General features: G+C 38.9%; 1 protein-coding gene across 1 annotated transcript in view; it reads right to left on the reverse strand.

Moving 5' to 3' along the window:
• The window catches only part of PPM1L (protein phosphatase, Mg2+/Mn2+ dependent 1L), a 372,489-nt gene that overhangs the window by 81,645 nt on the left and 271,707 nt on the right, over positions 1-19,137 (reverse strand). The window contains exon 2 of the mRNA XM_066347606.1: positions 3,997-4,171. Within this exon, the coding sequence (XP_066203703.1) occupies positions 3,997-4,171 (175 nt within the window). The remainder of the gene's footprint in view (positions 1-3,996; positions 4,172-19,137) is intronic.

Here is a 19,137-nt window from a genome sequence, read left to right on the forward strand (position 1 = left end):
CAGGTTATAGGACCCTCAAAACCCGTTATCCCAGTCTGAATAGAGGGAAGAGTGAGGGACCCATCTGACAGGGACGGGTGGGGGCCAGAAGCCCCATATGAAATTGGCAGTTCACTGGTCCCCTTCTAATGTGCAGCAGATGTTGGCATTAGAAGGTAATAGGTGCTTTTTTTTACAGCAGCAGCAGCTAAGGGAACTAAGGTGACACAGGCCTTGAACGTGTTTGTCCCCACCAGGCCCTGTGAGCTTGTTCAGGGGTTTGGACGGGGTTTGTGGCAATGAACAGCACACTGTGGAAAGGTGCTAAAGTCCGTTAATAAAGAGCTGTGTGCCTAGTTGCCTGTGATGGACCTTTTCCTTGGTAATTTGCACAGACAGCTGGGCTGTCTATCATGAACTGACTCTTAGACTGTGACCAGAGTGGAGCACGGGTCCCTTGATGGATGGACATGAGAGAGCCTGATGGAGGGCACGGCACCTGTGGAGGCCCTCCTGCACTGGTTCTCATCCAGTTGCAGAGGTGCACCAAGGTCACTTGATGGTTTCCATGGACACAGCCCTGGACTATCCAGGCCCTCCTACCTACCATGGGGTAGGGAGTTAGAGGTGGGCCTCCAGGTGACTCCCTGGGCAGAGTGCTCAGGGAGACACTGTGAAGGGCACCTTTATAATTATTGTGTAACTTTTGCTGTTGTGGTAGTCTCTGTTTCCTATCATGTAGATTGTGAAGCGAGCTCCCTAAAGGGATGGAATATGGGGCAGCTGTGTTAGGACTGCTCGCTGGTTTACTGGCTGCAAGCACTTTTGTTTGATTAGTGTGTGAGCACATGGCAGCACCATGTGTGTATGGCCTATATAAGGCAATGGGTGCTTGTGCTCAGGGGGATGCAGATGGCAGATTACCTGCCCACCACTGTGGGTGACCATTTTGCTGTTTGTTTGCCTGAGAAGCGGTTTCCCCTGCCTGTGTGCTTGTCCGGTGTTGTGAGACTTTATTAAATGGAATGGCCCAACCCTTTCCGGTTCCGCAGTTTTTCTTCAGTCTGCCCGAATCCAATGTGGACCTGCCTGGCCTCAGCCACCAGCCAACATTCATTTATTCATACATAAATATAGCCCCCACTAAGTGTGTCACCTGATGCAGAATGACCAAGGACAAACTGAGCCCAGAGTAGCTCATTTAACAGCAGATGTTGCTTCAGTTCTCAAAGCTTCAGAAGATCATTTTCAAAAATTTGCCTCTGTCTCCCCAAACACGACATGTCAAGAAAAAACTCTAAGAGTACTTTCAACTGGTCTGAGGGAGAAACAAGATCCAAATCTGTTCTCAACTGACATTTGTGGCATTTGTGGTACTTGTGGCATTTGTGATATGATTTCTAAGGACTTCCTCAAATATTATAGATAACTTTATTATTATAACTACCTTGTGAGATGTTATTAGCCCAAATGGATAGACGAAGAAACAGAGGCTCCAAGACATTAATTTGCTAACAATCACTATTAAACTAGAGGAAAGCCTGGAATTTAAATCCTCTAACTCTAGATCCTGTAGTGACTGCCACTGTCTCATGCTGCAGAGTATATTGATAAATTAATTCTGTGCCAAAGCATTTGCACCCAAAGACCATGTGCATGTCGACTCCTGCAGATTAGCAGGTGCTCAAAAACAGTGTAGCTGAGTGGAAAACTATCCTGAAGAAGGAGAATCTGAGTGCTGGGAGGTTGCAGCTGGGTTCATTCCCACCTGTGCGTTCACTTGGGCCCCTTCATCATGTGGCCTGCCTCTCTCTCATCTTCACAAACCCACATTTATCATCTGTCCTTCAGGGTTAAACCAATGCCCTCCCTAAAGAATTCCATCAGAAATGGAACCATATTCACTAGTGATTTACTCCCCATCCTCTCAGCTTAACTCTAAAGCTAGTGAATGTTATAGAGTGCACTTATTCCAAAATCCTCAGGAATTTTTATCTTGAAGTCACATGTGTATTTTAGCTCCCTAGCTTGACTTTATACAAGATCTGTGTTTTTTACATCTCAGATTGCTCTCTATCTTTTTGATCATCTTCCCTCTTTCTTTCAACTGCCTAGTACATCACCATGCATTCAACAAATGCCTATTGAGCAAATGAGAACCAGCACTCGTGCAGTGAAAGCCCAGCTTGATTTGTAATAGGAAGTGGAGTCCCAGCTCTATAGCTAGGAACTGTGCTATTATTGCAGGCAAGTCTCTGGGTCTCAGTTTTCTCATCATAAAATGCTGGTGGGGGCAGGAAGTAGGTGAAGGATATGAGCTCCATGATCTCTGAGATGCTATAAATACATAAATATTATTTTGATTAGGCCGATCATAGCCTTGCTTTACTGCATCAGGGATGAGAGAAGAGATGAATGACAATTCCCAAGTCAGGGATGTTAAACACAAGGCAAATTCAGAAACCACATAATTAACCACTCGGCAGGCAAAAGCAAGCCGATGTGTCTGGAAAATGAATGTAGTAAAGAAGAATCAAAGAGAGTAGAGATGTCTTGAGCAAGGCTAGAAACGTGGATCCTGCCTGAGAGGGATGCATCATATAAATGGCGACAACTTAGTAACTAAAAAAACTACATTAGTGGTCAGGCATATGGAGCATAATATTTGTTTTTTAATTTGCTCTTCTGTGTCCTATTCAAGCTTGAAATCAAATGTTAAGAATGTCAGCACTGAGCCTGACCAGGCAGTGGTGCAGTGGATAGAGTGTTGGACTGGAACTCGGAGGACCTAGGTTCAAAACCCCAAGGTCACCAGCTTGAGTGCAAGCTCATTTGGCTTGAGCACGGGGTTGCTGGCTTGAGCCTAAAGGTCCCTGGCTTGAGCCCAAGATCGCTTGCTTGAGCAAGGGGTCACTCACTCTGCAGTAGCCCCCCAGTCAAGGCACATATGAGAGAGCAATCAATGAACAAGCAATCAACAAACAATTAAGATGCTGAAACAAAGAATTGATGCTTCTCATCTCTCTCCCTTCCTGTCTGTTTGTCCCTATCTGTCCCTCTCTCTGACTCTGTCTCTGTAAAAAAAAAAAAAAAAAAAAGAATGTAAGAATGTCAGCATTAAAAATGCTTACATCAGGAGAAAGAAAAGAAGGTATATACTAACAACTTCCTTGCGGTAATAAAAACAAAAGGTCCTAGAATTAAAATAGGGATTGATACCAATAGTTGACCATTATAAATCTATTTTCCTGTACTTCTTTCTCCATTTTGTTGGGGGTGGGGGGGAGGGAAGTATGAGAATTTTAATCAGGATATTTTCCTAAATTTAGCTTTATGAAAGATTTTAATAATTCTAAGTAATATTGTACTGGTTTCATTAAATTTGGGTTTTGGCTGACAGACCATATAATAGATAAAAATGGTATTAATAAGGAGGTGTGTCTATGCCTTCAATAATAAGCTCCCTTGAACAGGATGAACTTACAGGAGGCAGTGAACCAAAGTATCCGGCATGGTATTAGTGACTAGGGTTATGAGGAGCTAAAGTAAAAAAAAAAATCAAGTTCAGGTTGAAATGTTAAGAAAAAAAAAATGGCATCTCTTTAGAAAAAAAAAATTATCTGAAATTAAAAAATAATACTTGAAGCAAATAACTGTTCCAGGATTATCAAATGTAAAAACGTTTTCAATGGGCATCCAAAATGGAAGTGACATTTGAAAAGATTAAATCAGTAAGAGTACATGATTGATAAAAGGCCAGAAAACTTCATTTAAAAAGAGTAAACATTTTAAAGGAACTTGATATTTAAGAGATGATTTTAGTAACCTCTTGATGAAAATTTTGAGACCAAAACTGCTGAGAAGAAACTCACTGTCAATCTGTGCTATATAATTGTGGGTCCAGTTTTCCCTCTGTCTTCTAATTCAGAAAAGGGCCTAAATTGAAGCAGTCTGTAGAGAAATCTCTGCAGGGAGAAAAAAAATGTGTGACTATGTGTGTATTAAAAACAAACATACCTGCTTCATCATAGGATACAGTCAATTTTTCTAGCATTTCTCGGTCAATTGACAGAATCTGCTGCTCAAGGATTGTCTCATAAGACAATACACTATTTTCTTTGTCTTTCTCATAGTCCTGTAGGTGCTGTTTAAGGGCCTCTGGAAGTCGAGATTTTACGTATTCAGCTGCAGTCTGCAAATAAAACCAGTAAAGAACCCCATTAGTACTTCTCACCTTAGGCTTTCACCTCCACCATACCTGCTGCAGTGAGAACTCAAAGCGCTGTGGAGTCACCCCTTTAGACAAGTACACCCATGTCACTGTCATTTTGAGTCTCCACTATACCGAGTAAGATGAATATTCAGATATGCAGAATCACAGACCTCTGAATTTTCTACCAGGTTGAAAGGTATAAAAGATGATGGATTGAGTTTGTCATTCATGGAGTTAATACCTGAAGTCTGAACAACTATTCCATTGAACTCTGAAGACTCCATAATAGTAATTTTACTGGGTATAAATATGACATGCCCTTGTCCAGATGCGGGAGCGAGTTACTCATCTCAGAGGTAAGCCTGCCTATGCTATGGCATCCATAGCTCTGCTTTGTTTAGTTGTCCTCCACTCATTAATGCTTACACAGGAGCTCTGCTGAAAGTGAAGAGAAAGGAGAACCCTCTGGATGAGCTGATAATGGAATGGGATAAACAGAAAAGGAAAATATCAAAGACAATGATATCCTTTCATCAGAATAAAAGAACTGTTCATAGCCTAAAAGTCCTGGCCTTTATATATACATTATTTTGAACTTGGTTTTTTTTTTTTGTTTGTTTTTTTTTTTTTTTTTTGGGGGGGGGGGGGTTCCTGCTTCTACAGTGTTGCACAATGCACTCCTAATTAATAACATCTGAAATTTTATACAGTGATCTCCAACCAGGTAAGCACTCTTCTGTTGGAGGTAGAAAAATAGTCACATGTACTTTGACAAAGACCTTCCCAAAGATTCTAGTATGTTCTTCCAGGGGGATGGGGAGATAGCATACTCTTCTCCCTCCCAGCTGGGAATCACAGTGAAATAGAAATTTAAGGGAGAAATTAAGAAATAGAGTGGCATGTATGAATCAGGAAAACTGAAATTCTTAAAAACATATCTCCTGAGAATGCCAAGAATTTGACATTTCTTTGCTGTACATAGCGTCTGAAATTGTTAGAATAAATAAAGGCATACACATATTGTTTAAAATTACACTACAGCCACTAAAATGAAATAAACTGTTATAAAGAACTGTCTCTGCAGTATGGGCCTAAAGTAAGAAAAGACAAACTTATATCATCAATACATTTAAATTTTTTTCTTTAATTAAAAAAATTATCTTTAAAATGTTTTGTGTAACCTTCATAGTTTTTCTCTTTTTTTATTGATTTTATTGTGTTTACATAGATAGATTCTAGTGTCTCCCCAAATGCATCCCCCCTCCCCCCCTCCTTTCAGGTTTATCCCATCCTATCATCCCCTTTCCTCTGTCTGCTTTCCCTCTGGACCCTTTGATCTCTCCTCTGTCTCAATTCCGTTCCTCAGTTCACATTGTTCATTGGATTCCTCAAATGAGTGAGGTCATATGATATTTTTCTTTTTCTGCCTGGCTTATTTCACTTAACATAATAGTTTCCAAGTCCATCCATGTTGTTGTAAAAGGTAAGATTTCCTTCTTTTTCATGGCCCTATAGTATTCCATTGTGTATATGTACCAAAGCTTTTTTTAAAAAAATATTATGTAATTAATGGTTATAATAAAATAATCAGAGAACTACAATAAAAAATACAAATATTGGATGAGTGACGTCATAGAAATGGCGCCGTAAGCTTCTCCAGTCTACCTGAATCATTACCAGCTAGAAGCAGTGGTCACTGGGACTTGGACATGAGCTGCAAAGTATAGAATGGTGACAACAATTCCAGTGCCGTGCGGATTTTTCCTGGATGTGGACTTTTCCTGGACTCCTGCTCCCTGTGACAGATCCTACAGACTGAACTATGGTTAGGTTGCATTTTTCAGGGATTTGACATGGTGATGGGGCCAACTTGGACTTGGTGAACATATTAAGGACACTACTCTTTTATGGATTCTTGCTGTATTGGCCAAGAGTTTGCTTAAAGGCTTTTAATCACTGTAAAAAAAAATAGAAGGCTGGATAAAGAAGATGGAGCACATATACACCATGGTACACTAGTCAGCTAGAAGAAATGATGACATCGGATCACTTACAGCAGATTGGTGGAGTCTTGATAACATGCGGAGCGAAATAAGCGAATCAGAAAAAAACAAGAACTGCAGGATTCCATACATTGGTGGGACATAAAAGTGAGACTAAGAGACATGGATAGGAGTGTGGTGGTTACGGGGGGTGGGGGGAGGGAAGGACGGAGGGGGGGAAGGGGAGGGGTACAAAGAAAACTGGATAGAGGGTGATGGAGGATGATCTCTATTTGGGTGATGGGTATGCAACAGAACTAAATGACAAAATAACCTGGAAATGTTTTCTTTGAATATATGTACCCTGATTTATTGATGTCACCCCATTTAAATAAAACTTTATTTATAAAAAAAAAAAAAAAAAGAAATGGCGCCGTAAGGAGCGATACCAATAAATCTCCCCAAAAATTCAACAAGATCTTCAACAAGAGACAGAAAAATCTATCCTTGGAGCCTCCAGCAGTTCCACACTAAACGCAAAGGTACGATCGAGCAAAAAATTGACTAAATATATAATCAACCCCGAAGGAAATAAGATGGAGGAAGAAACACTCCGCCTTCCTCACTAACCTAAATAAGGGCTGCTTTCACTGGGAACTGAGAGTATAGGAACTGAGGCAGGGATAGGGTGTGAATAGTACCAGGCTGAGGCACAAATGTCCGAACCAGGCTATGGCACAGACATCCAAGCTGAAGAAAAACTGCACTTGTGGCAAACCAGTCAACACAAGCTAACGCTTGCACCAAATCAGACAGAAAGGCAAGTGGGGCAGCCATCCGCCCCGATCTCCTGGTCGGTGCGCGTAGATAGCGGGCAAAAGATTCCTCCTAGAGTCCCGGGAGTGGGCGCCCATGTTACCAGACGGAGGGGCAGAGTCAGAGGCCTTTGTGAGGGCCGAATCCGGAGTCTCGGGGTCGCCCCTGAGCCCTGAAAAAGCAGTGCGCAGGGAGTGAGCGGGAGCAAAATTCCCAATGCTGGAACTTCTCCCAGCGGGCAGGGCACATCACCCAGGTCGAGAGGCAGCTGGCCTGAAAACCTGGTCGGTGAGCGCAAATAGTGGGCGAGATTCCCCCCGGAGTGGGCACCCGTGTTCCCGGACAGAGGGGCAGAGTCAGAGGCTTTTGCGGGGGCTGTGACCTGAGTCTCAGTGTCACTGACCCTGCGCCCTGAAGAGCGGCACACAAAAGCGAGATTCCCTACACTTGAACTTCTCCAGGTGGGTGGGTGCCTCACCCAGCCATACAAGCTAACAGACCCATGAAGAATTAGCTTAACCCATAGTCTGCTCGCCTCCCAACTGACATATGCGACCCTAACTGACAAGATCTCTCTCAGTTCAGCGATGTAAGACAAGAGGCATGATATTTTTAGTGTCTCTTGTTATGCTATGCACATAGCGGTGGGGGCAACCTCTGATTGGCAGAGCTTGCATACTCAGAACTATATGTTAAAAAGAGGGATTTGGCAGCTTGTAAGTCCTCCTGCTTTGCAAACAGTGACTAGGGCATCTTCTTTCCAGCCAAAACAGGTTACAAAGTGCCAAAAGCCTGGGGAAAGGGGTCCCACAGAGTGCTGAGGCATTCGGGACATGCCTAGAGGCGCATAGAAGGCACCTTGAAAACAATTGGCTCCCAGCCCCACCTGATTATGCTAGCAGCTCTGACTGACAGAGCCTTACCCAGAGCCCTGCGTTGAGTGGGGATAGAGCAACGATTTACCAGCTCCTTGACTCTCTTACTCTCCAGGCACAGGCAGCAGCAACCTCATAGCTGGATCATCAGGCTACTAATTCAGGAAGGAAAGACTAGGAGTAAGGCTCCAGGAAATGGACTCTCTCATTGTCGGAGCCTGCAAATTCTAATGAACCTCAACTGACAAAGAGACTGAAGCCCAATATATGACATTGCCATAGAGACTTATCAACTGCAAACCTGTACCTAAGTGTGCCACAGGGGCAGAGCCTGGGGTACAGAGTCACTGACCAGGAAGAGGGAGAGAAAAGAAAAAGCAAGAAGATAACCTCTAAAAATCAAGAATAATCCACAGACTTTATTACCTATCCCATTTTATTATATTTGTTCGTTTCTTTCTCTTATCTTCTTGTCTTGATTATTTTCTTCCTTTTCAAATTTGGTCGTTTAATTCTCTGCCGGTCTTACTCTCTCCTCTCCTTGAACTACACTACCCATTAGTGTTACATCTCTAATTATCTTTCCTTTTCTCTTCCTTTCTCTCTATGAGGGTTGCACTCCAAAACCCTTAACTCTCTCTCTCTCTCTCCTTTTGTTCTTTTTTCTTCTTTTTGTGTTTTCCTCTTTCTTTTTTTTCTCCCTCTATATTAGTTTCTTCTTTTCTCCTTTACTTTTCCTCTCATTCAATCCTCAATCATGAACAAATTATTTTATTTGGGACGCAAATTTATGTTTGTGGCACTTTGGGGGTTTTTTACTTCACTTTTTTTAACTCACTAGCAGTGCTACCAAACTTGGATCTCCATTTTTTTCTTCTTTTTGCTCCACTAAATACAATAGTAATTTTTAAATTTTATTTTCCATTTTTCCTGTTTCCCTATTATTACCCTCATTATATCTCAGTTAATCATCACCTAAAAGCAAATCATTTTATTCTTTTTGTTTGTTTGTTTGTTTTGTATTTTTCTGAAGTTGGAAACGGGGAGGAAGTCAGACAGATTCCCGCATGTGCCGACCGGGATCCACCCGGCATGCCCACAAGGGGGTGATGCTCTGCCCATCTAGGGTGTTGCTCTGTTGCAACCAGAGCCATTCTAGCGCATGAAGCAGAGGCCATAGAGCCATCCTCAGCGCCCGGGCCAACTTTGCTCCAATGGAGCCTCGGCTGCAGGACAGGAAGAGAGAGAAAGAGAGAAAGGAGAGGGGGAGGGGTGGAGAAGCACACGGGCGCTTCTTCTGTGTGCCCTGGCCAGGAATTGAACCTGGGACTCCTGCATGCCAGGCCGACGCTCTACCACTGAGCCAACCGGCCAAGGCAAATCATTTTATTCTTGACCCAAACTTTTTTCTTTTTTACATTTTGTGGCTCCATACCCCCTTTTCCTGCCCCTTTATCACTTCTCCCCAACACAGGCCCTCCATTATAGGTAGTTTTTGTTCTATTTAGCACAATACAATTCACAGTTCACCACAAGATTTTCTCAAGACAGAGGAGAGAGTAGAGGAGTGAGAAAAAAAAGAAAAATAATAATTTTTTAAATTTTTTAAACTTTTTATTCTTTATTAATTCTCATTAGTAATATCAACAAAGCCACCCTCAGATGCCATTAAGGAAAAGGAAATCGAATATCATGGATACAAAAGACAGAGAGGTAGCACAGATAGATGAGGAAAAATCTAAGGAGAAAAAATTTAATATATTGGAAACTTTGGAGCTAAATGACAGAGAATTTAAAATACAAATCCTAAAAATACTCAGAGATCTACAAGAAAACACAGAAAGGCAATTTAGGGAGCTCAGAAAACAACTCAATAAACACAAAGAATATATTACCAAGTAAATTAAAACTATAAAAACAAATCAAACAAAGATGAAAAACTCAATTCATGAGCTGAAAAATGAGGTAACAAGTTTAGCTAATAGAATAGGCCAGATAGAAGGTAGAATTAGTACAATGGAAGACAAGCAACTTGAGGCACAACAGAGAGAAGAAGAAAGAGACTCAAAAATTAAAAAAAAAAAAGAGAAACCCCTACAGGAATTGTCTGACTCCATCAAAAAGAATAACATAAGAATAATAGGTATAGGCCTGACCTGTGGTGGTGCAGTGGATAAAGCGTAGACCTGCAAATGCTGAGGTCACCGGTTCGAAACCCTGGGCTTGCCTGGTCAAGGCACATATGGGAGTTGATGCTTCCAGCTCCTCCCCTCCTTCTCTCTCTCTGTCTCTCCTCTCTCTCTCTCTCTCTCTCTCTCTCTGTCTCTCCCTCTCCTCTCTAAAATGAATAAATAAAAAATTAAAAAAAAAAAGAATAATAGGTATATAAGAGGGAGAAGAGAGAAAAAAATGGAATGGAGAACATATTCAAACAAATAATAGATGAGAACTTCCCAAGCATGTGGAAAGAACTAAAGCCTTAAATTCAAGAAACAAACAGAACTCCGAGTTTTCTTAACCCCAACAAACCTAATCCAAGGCACACCATAATGAAATTGGCACAAACCAACAACAAAGAAAAAATTCTCAAGGCAGCCAGGGAAAAGAAGAATACAATATATAAAGAAAGGCCCATTAGATTATCATTGAATTTCTTAACAGAAACTCTACAAGCTAGAAGAGAGTGGACTCCAATATTTAAAGTCCTAAAAGAGAGGAACTTTCAGCCAAGAATATTATGCCCATCAAAGCTATTCAAATATGAAGGAGAAATAAAAACATTCACACATACAGAAAAGATGAGGGAATTTATCATCAGAAAACCCCCACACCAGGAATTACTAAAGGGGGTTTTCCAACCAGATACAAAAACAAAACAAAACCACAAGTAAGAGTGCCACCAAGAACACAATAAAACCAAATTTAAAATGTGACAACAAAAACAAACAAAAGAAAGGGGAGAGGATGGAAATTAACAGTAGCAAAGGACGATGGAGTACAGAAGTACTCACAAGATAATGCATTACACTGAACAGGGTAGGAACCCTTTTCATTACTTAATAGTAACCACTCTTGAAAAAAACCACCACAGAAGCACATGATTTAAAAAAGATACCAACAGAGGAAAGAAGTATGGAATAGAAACAAACAAAAACAAAGGATAAAAAAAGAGAAGAATCAAACAAGACACAAAACTGACAAAAAGCAATGTATAAAATGGCAATAGGGAACCCACAAGTGTAAATAATTACACTAAATGTAAATGGATTAAACTCACCAATAAAAAGGCAAAGAGTAGCAGAATGGATTAAAAAAGAAAATCCAACCGTATGCTGCCTACAAGAAACACATCTAAGCAACAAGGATAAAAACAAATTCAAAGTGAAAGGCTAGGAAACAATACTCCAAGCAAATAACATCCTGAAAAAAGCAGGCGTAGCAATACTCATATCTGATAATGCTGACTACAAGACAGAAAAAGTACTCAGAGACAAAAATGGTCATTTCATAATGATTAAGGGGATATTGAATAAAGAAGACATAAAAATTCTTAATAATATGCACCAAACCAAGGAGTATCAAAATATATAAGACAGCTACTTATTGACCTTAAAACAAAAACTGACGAAAATACAATCATACTTGAAGACCTCACTACACCGCTGATGGCACTAGATCGGCCATCCAAACAGAGAATCAATAAAGATATAGTGGCCTTAAACAAAACACTAGAGCACCTGGATATGATAGACGTCTACAGGACATTTCATCCCACAGTGACACAGTATACATTTTTCTCCAGTGTACATGGAACATTTTCAAGAATTGACCATATGTTGGGCCACAAAAATAACATCAGCAAATTCAGAAAAATCAAAGTTGTACCAAGCATATTTTCTGATCATAAAGCCTTGAAACTAGAATTCAACTGCAAAAAAGAGAAAAAAAAAAACCCACAAGATGTGGAAACTAAACAACATACTTTTAAAAAATGAATGTGTCAAAGAAGAAATAAGTGCAGAGATCAGAAGTTATATACAGACAAATGAAAATGACAATACAACATATCAGAATCTATGGGATGCAGCAAAAGCAGTGATAAGAGGGAAGTTCATATCACTTCAGGCCTTTATGAACAAACAAGAGAGATCCCAAGCAAACCACTTAACTTCACACCTTAAGGAACTTGAAAAAGAACAAAGACAACCCAAAACCAGCCAAAGAAAGGAAATAATAAAAATCAGAGCAGAAATAAATGAAATAGAGAACAGAAAAACTATAGAAAAAATTAATAGAACAAGGATCTGGTTCTTTGAAAAGATCAACAAAATTGACAAACCCTTGGCAAGACTTACCAAGGAAAAAAGAGAAAGGACTCATATAAACAAAATCCAAAATGAAAGAGAAGAAATCACCATGGATATCATAGATATCAAAGAATTATTGTAGAATACTATGAAAAACTTTATGCCACTAAACTGAATAATCTAGAAGAAATGGATAAATTCCTAGAAAAATACAACCTTCCTAGATTGAGTCAAGAAGAAGCAGAAAGCCTAAACAGACCAATTAGTAGGGAAGAAATAGAAAAAAACTATTAAAAACCTCCCCCAAAATAAAAGTCCAGACCCAGACAGTTATACTAGTGAATTCTATCAAACATTCAAAGAAGACTTGGTTCCTATTCTACTCAGTCTTCCAAAAAATTGAAGAAGAAGCAATACTTCCAAACACATTTTATGAGGCCAACATAACCCTCATACCGAAACTGGGCAAGGACAGCACAAAAAAGAAAACTACAGACCAATATCTCAAATGAATACACATGCTAAAATACTAAACAAAATACTAGAAAATCAAATACAACAACATATTAAAAAAATAATACATCATGATCAAGTGGGATTCATCCCAGAATCTCAAAAATGGTTCAACATACGTAAAACGGTTAACGTAATACACCATATCAACAAAACAAAGAACAAAAACCATATAATCTTATCAATAGATGCAGAAAAGGCATTCAATAAAATACAACACAATTTTATGTTTAAGACTCAACAAAATGGGTATAGAAAGAAAATATCTCAACATGATAAAGGCCATATATGATAAAATATCAGCTAACATCACAAAACTGAAGGCTTTCCCCCTTAAGTCAGGAACAAGACAGGGTTGTCCACTCTCTCCACTCTTATTTAACGTGGTGCTAGAAGTTCTAGCCAGAACAATCAGACAAGATTAAGAAAAAGAGGCATCCATATCGGAAAAGAAGAAGTAAAGGTATCACTTTTTGCAGATGACATGATCCTATACATCAAAAACCTCAAAGAATCTACAAAGACTACTAGAAACAATAAGCCAATACAGTAAGGTCGCAGGATACAAAATTAACATACAAAAGTCCATACCCTTTCTATATGCCAACAATAAAACTTTCGAGAAGAAACTCAAAAAAATAATCCCCTTCATGATTGCAACAACAACAACAACAAAAAATACCTAGGGATAAACATAACAAAGAATGTAAAGGACCTATATAAGGAAAACTACAAAGCATTGTTAAGGAAATTGAAAAAGATACAATGAGATGAAAGAATATTCCTTGTTCTTGGATAGGAAGAATAAATATAATCAAGATGGCCATATTACCCAAAGCAATATACAAATTTAATGCAATTTCCATCAAAATTCCAATTACATTTTTTAAAGAAATGGAACAAAAAATCATCAGATTTATATGGAACTATAAAAAACTCCAAATAGGACTGACCTGTGGTGGCACAGTGGATAAAGCGTCAATCTGGAAATGCTGAGGTTACCAGTTCAAAACCCTGGGCTTGCCTGGTCAAGGCACATATGAGAGTTGATTCTTCTTCCTCCTCCCCCTTCTCTCTCTCTCTCTCTCTCTCCTCTCTACTGAATAAATAAAATCTTTAAAAAAATTAAAAAAAAACCGCGAATAGCCAAAGCAATCCTAAAGAAAAAGAATGAAGGGGGGGGGGGGTATTACAATACCTGACTTCAAACTATATTATAGAGCCACAACAATCAAAACAGCATGGTATTGGCAGAAAAATAGACACTCAGACCAATGGAACAGAATAGAAAGTACAGAAATAAAACCACATATATATGGTCAAATAATTTTCGATAAAGGGGCCAACACACATGGAGAAAAGAAAGCCTCTTCAACAAATGGTGCTGGGAAAACTGAAAAGCCACATGCAAAAGAATGAAACTCGACTACAGCTTGTCCCTTTGTATGAAAATTAATTCAAAATGGATCAAAGACCTAAATATAAGACCTGAAACAATAAAGTACATAGAAGAAGACATAGGTACTAAACTCATGGACCTTGGTTTTAAAGAGCATTTTATGAATTTGACTCTAAAGGCAAGGGAAGTGAAGGCAAAAATAAATGAATGGGACTACATCAGACTAAGAAGTTTTTGCTCAGCAAGAGAAACTGACAACAAAATAAACAGCCAACTAAATGGCAAATGATATTTTCAAACAACAGCTCAGATAAGGGCCTAATATCCAAAATATACAAAGAATTCATAAAACTCAACAACAAACAATCCAATAAAAAAATGGGAAGAGGACATGAACAGACACTTCTCCCAGAAACAAATACAAATGGCCAACAGATATATGAAAAGATGCTTATCTTCATTAGTTATTAGAGAAATGCAAATCAAAACTATAATGAGATACCATCTCACACCTGTTAGATTACCTACTATCAACAAGACAGGGAATAGCAAATATTGGAGAGGCTGTGGAGAAAAAGGAACCCTCATTCACTGTTGTTGGGAATGTGAAGTAGTACAACCATTATGGAAGAAAGTATGGTGGTTCCTCAAAAAACTGAAAATAGAACTACCTTATGACCCAGCAATCCCTCTACTGGGTATATACCCCAAAAACTCAGAAACATTGATACCTAAAGACATATGCAGCCCCATGTTCATTGCAGCATTGTTCGCAGTGGCCAAGACATGGAAACACCCAAAAAGCTCTTCAATAGAAGACTAGATAGAGAAGATGTGGCACATATACACTATGGAATACTACTCAGCCATAAGAAATGATGACATTGGATCATTTACAACAAAATGGTGGGATCTTGATAACATTATACGGAGTGAAATAAGTAAATCAGAAAAAAACAAGAACTGCATTATTCCATACGTAGGTGGGACATAAAAACGAGACTAAGAGACATTGACAAGAGTGTGGTGGTTATGGGGGGGGGGGGAGAGAGTAAGGGGAGGGGGAGGGGCACAAAGAAAACTAGATAGAAGGTGATGGAGGACAATCTGACTTTGGGTGATGGGTATGCAACATAAATGATCGACAAGATAACGTGGATATGTTTTCTTTGAATATATGTACCCTGATTTATTGATGTCACCCTAGTAAAACTAATAAAAAAAATACACATACTGGAAAGGTAAAAGAAAACATTTGTTTTTGCATAGATTTTAAATTTACTAAAACAATAAAGTAAAACATGGTTGGTACCAATTTAAAATTTAACTAGTATTTTTTGTACCAAAGCTTTTTTTTAATTTTTTTTGTATTTTTCTGAATTTGGAAATGGGGAGGCAGTCAGACAGACTCCCGCATGCGCCCTACCGGGATCCACCTGGCATGCCCACCAGGGGGCGATGCTCTGCCCATCTGGGGCGTCGCTCTGTTGCAACCACAGCCATATTAGCGCCTGAGGCAGAGGCCATTGAGCAGTCCTCAGCGCCCGGGTCCAACTTTGCTCCAATGGAGCCTTGGCTGCAGGAGGGGAAGAGAGAGACAGAGAGGAAGGAGAGGGGGAGGGGTGACAAAGCAGATGGGTGCTTCTTATGTGTGCCCTGGCCGGGAATCGAACCCGGGACTCCTCCATGCCAGGCTGACACCCTACCACTGAGCCAACCCGCTAGGGCCTGTACCAAAGCTTTTTAATCCACTTGTCCACTGATGGACACTTGGGCTGTTTCCAGATCTTGGCTATTGTGAACAATGCTGCCATAAACATGGGAGTGCATTTCTCCTTTTGAATCAGTGATATGGTATTCTTGGGATATATTCCTAAAAGTGGGATGGCTGGGTCAAAAGCAGTTCTGTTTTTAATTTTTTGAGGAATCTCCATAGTGTTTTCCACAGTGGCTGCACCAGTCTGCATTCCCACCAACAGTGCAGGAGGGTTCCCTTTTCTCCACATCCTTGCCAGCACTTATTATGTTTTGTTTTGTTGATGAGCACCATTCTGATTGGTGTGAGATTGTATCTCACTGTGGTTTTAATTTACATTTCTCTAATGATTAGTGATATTCAGCATATTTTCATATGCCTATTAGCCATCTGTATGTCCTCTTTAGAGAAGTGTCTATTCATTTCTTTTGCCCATTTTTTGATTGGATTGTTCATCTTCCTGGTGTTGAGTTTTACAAGTTCTTTATAAATTTTGGTTACTAACCCCTTATCAGACGTATTGTCGAATATGTTCTCCCATTGTGTAGTTTGTCTTTTTATTTTGTTCTTATTGTCTTTAGCTGTGCAAAAGCTTTTTAGTTTGATATAGTCCATAGTTTTTCTTTTAAATGTGGTACAATGTAGGATGAAAAGAAACTTGCCAGAACAATGTCCTTTGACCCCCAGGAAAAGCTCCCTGGGTAGTAAAGGGGAAAGTTATTTTTCAGTCTGCAGATTAGCCAAATATAGCACACAATACTTTTTATTTCCAGATTCATATTTATATGCTTTAGGTCAGTTGCTGATGATATTTCAATTTCAAAATATTACCAAACATTGTTCAAGTTATCTGCGATATACCTGGTGCAAAACAAATAAAGTTATTTCATAAAATGTAAGTAGGCACATTTTCTCCCAACATTGGACAGTGAAGAGGTACACTGAAGAATAACTATTTTTAAACTCATATTCCCTTGCTATTCAGTGTAATACCTGCCTATTTCCTTTTCCATGGAATATCTATAAGATACAGGAAATAAGTCTATAATGCACACTTTACAAATATTGGTGTGCTCTGTATAAATGAAAGCATACCACACATCTCCTTCCAATTGTGACCACTGATCTACTTTTCTAAAATTAATGATATAGGTTTTTAAACAGGACCTATAGTTTTTACTATATTAAAGTTACATCTTGGTATTTCATTTCTAAAGCAGTATAACTTCATAGACAGAGTTCTTTTTATTAGGAAAGATTCGTAGGAGAAACAGAAAGAAATAATTTTATCAAAATACTAGATACTATGAAGATATTTCCAGAAATTACCTTTACACTGAGGTGATGCTCTAAATGTATTTAAATGGCAGTGAAAACCTTATGCTCAAGCATGCACCTATGCATAAAAACAGAATATCATACAAATACTGTATAATCTCATTTATGTGTAGAATCTGAAAAAAGGAAACAAACCAACCAAAAAACAAAAATCCAGAAATCAAACTCATAGACACAGAGAAAAGATTAGTGGCTGCCAGCAGCAGGAGTAGAAGGAGGTTGCAAAATGGGTGAAGGTGACCAAAAGGCACAAACTTTCAGTTATAAGATAAATAAGTCTTGAAGATATAGTGTGTAGTATGGTGAATATAGTTAATAATACTTTATTGGGCCCTGGCCGGCAGCTCAACAGATAGAGTATGGGCCCAGCATATGGAAGTCCCAGGTTCAGTTTCTGGTCAGGGCACACAGGAGAAGCAACCATCTGGTTCTCCACCTAGCCTTCCCCCCTTCTCTCCCTCTTCCCCTCCCTCAGCCAGTCGCTTGATTGATTCAAGTGTTGGCCCCAAGTGCTGAGGATAGCTCAGTCTGAATGCATCAGCATCAGGCACTAACAATAGCTCAGTTGACAAGCATTGGTCTGGGATTGCCAGGTAGATTCTGGTCAGGGCACATGTGGGAGTCTATCTCACTATCTCCCTTCTTATCACTTAAAAAAATAAAAGTAATAATTAATTGTACAGTTAAAAGTTGCTAAGAGAGCAGATATTAAAAGTTCTCATCAAACATACAAAAAGGTAACTCTGTGTGGTGATAGATGTTAACTAGACTTATTGTGATGAGCATTTCAAATATAGAATCATTATGTTGTACACCTCAAACTAACATAATGTCAAATATATCTCAATTTAAAAAATAGCCTGACCTGTGGTGGTGCAGTGGATAAAGTGTCAACCTGGAACACTGAGGTCACTGGTTTGAAACCTTAGGCTTGCCCAGTCAAAGCACATACAAGAAGCAACTATGAATTGATGCTTTCTGCTCCTCCCCTCACCTTTCTCTCTCTTTATCCTCTCTTTAAAATCAATAAATAAAATCTTTTTTAAAGATAGGCTGTCATATTATTAACTGAGATTGGAGTTATTCCACAAGTGGTACAAAGAGCAATTTAAAATTTAAAATTTCACTGGAATTCAAAAATAAAGTAAAAAATTAATTAAAATATAGAATTACCTATCTATTTTTTAGTCAATGCTAAAAGCTACTGGAAGTTTAAATCCTAAATTGCATATTCTTACAACCTAACTATTACAGAAACAATATGTTTTGTTACCATTAGCACTATCTTGCATTTGAGCAGTACTTTATACTTTTCTGAGCAATGTATATTATCATTTTGTATCTTCACAATAACTTTCAGTGAAAGTAGACAAATTATTGGTTTTGGCCAATCCTTCACATTATTCAAAGTTTAGCTCAAATGCTGTAAACTCTGTTAGTAAATCCACCTAACAACAGCAAATGGTCTTCAAAGTATTTATATAGTTATCTGTGTAGGTATAGTTATTTTAGCTCCCTGTTTTGGCTGAAATAAGGACTGTGTCTTACACACAGCTGTGTTCCCCCAGCATCATATTCAGAGTTTTGCATCATAGAAGCTTATGGCTTGACCATATCCAAAAATCAGGGACTTGGAAGTAACCTTTGGAGAAAACTTTTTGAGAGTTCATAATTATTTGTCTGCAAACAGAACTTTCCATGATTCCAGATAGATCATAAGAGTCTGGTTTTCTACTAGTAAATGGCCTTTAAAGACTACACTTGACCTCTAATGATCATCAATGCCATTATTTTAGGAAAATAAAGAGCTGAAACCCAAATAATCATTTACACACCAAAATGGTAAATTATTTAGTACTTAACATACAAAGCTATATATGAAACTTAAATGACTTCCTCTCCAAAATTGTCTGATCTTCTCCATTCTTGCCTTTACTTCTTCATTTGGCAATAGGCTTG

Source organism: Saccopteryx leptura, chromosome 8, assembly GCF_036850995.1.
Source record: "Saccopteryx leptura isolate mSacLep1 chromosome 8, mSacLep1_pri_phased_curated, whole genome shotgun sequence".
In the NCBI taxonomy this organism is placed as follows: domain Eukaryota; kingdom Metazoa; phylum Chordata; class Mammalia; order Chiroptera; family Emballonuridae; genus Saccopteryx; species Saccopteryx leptura.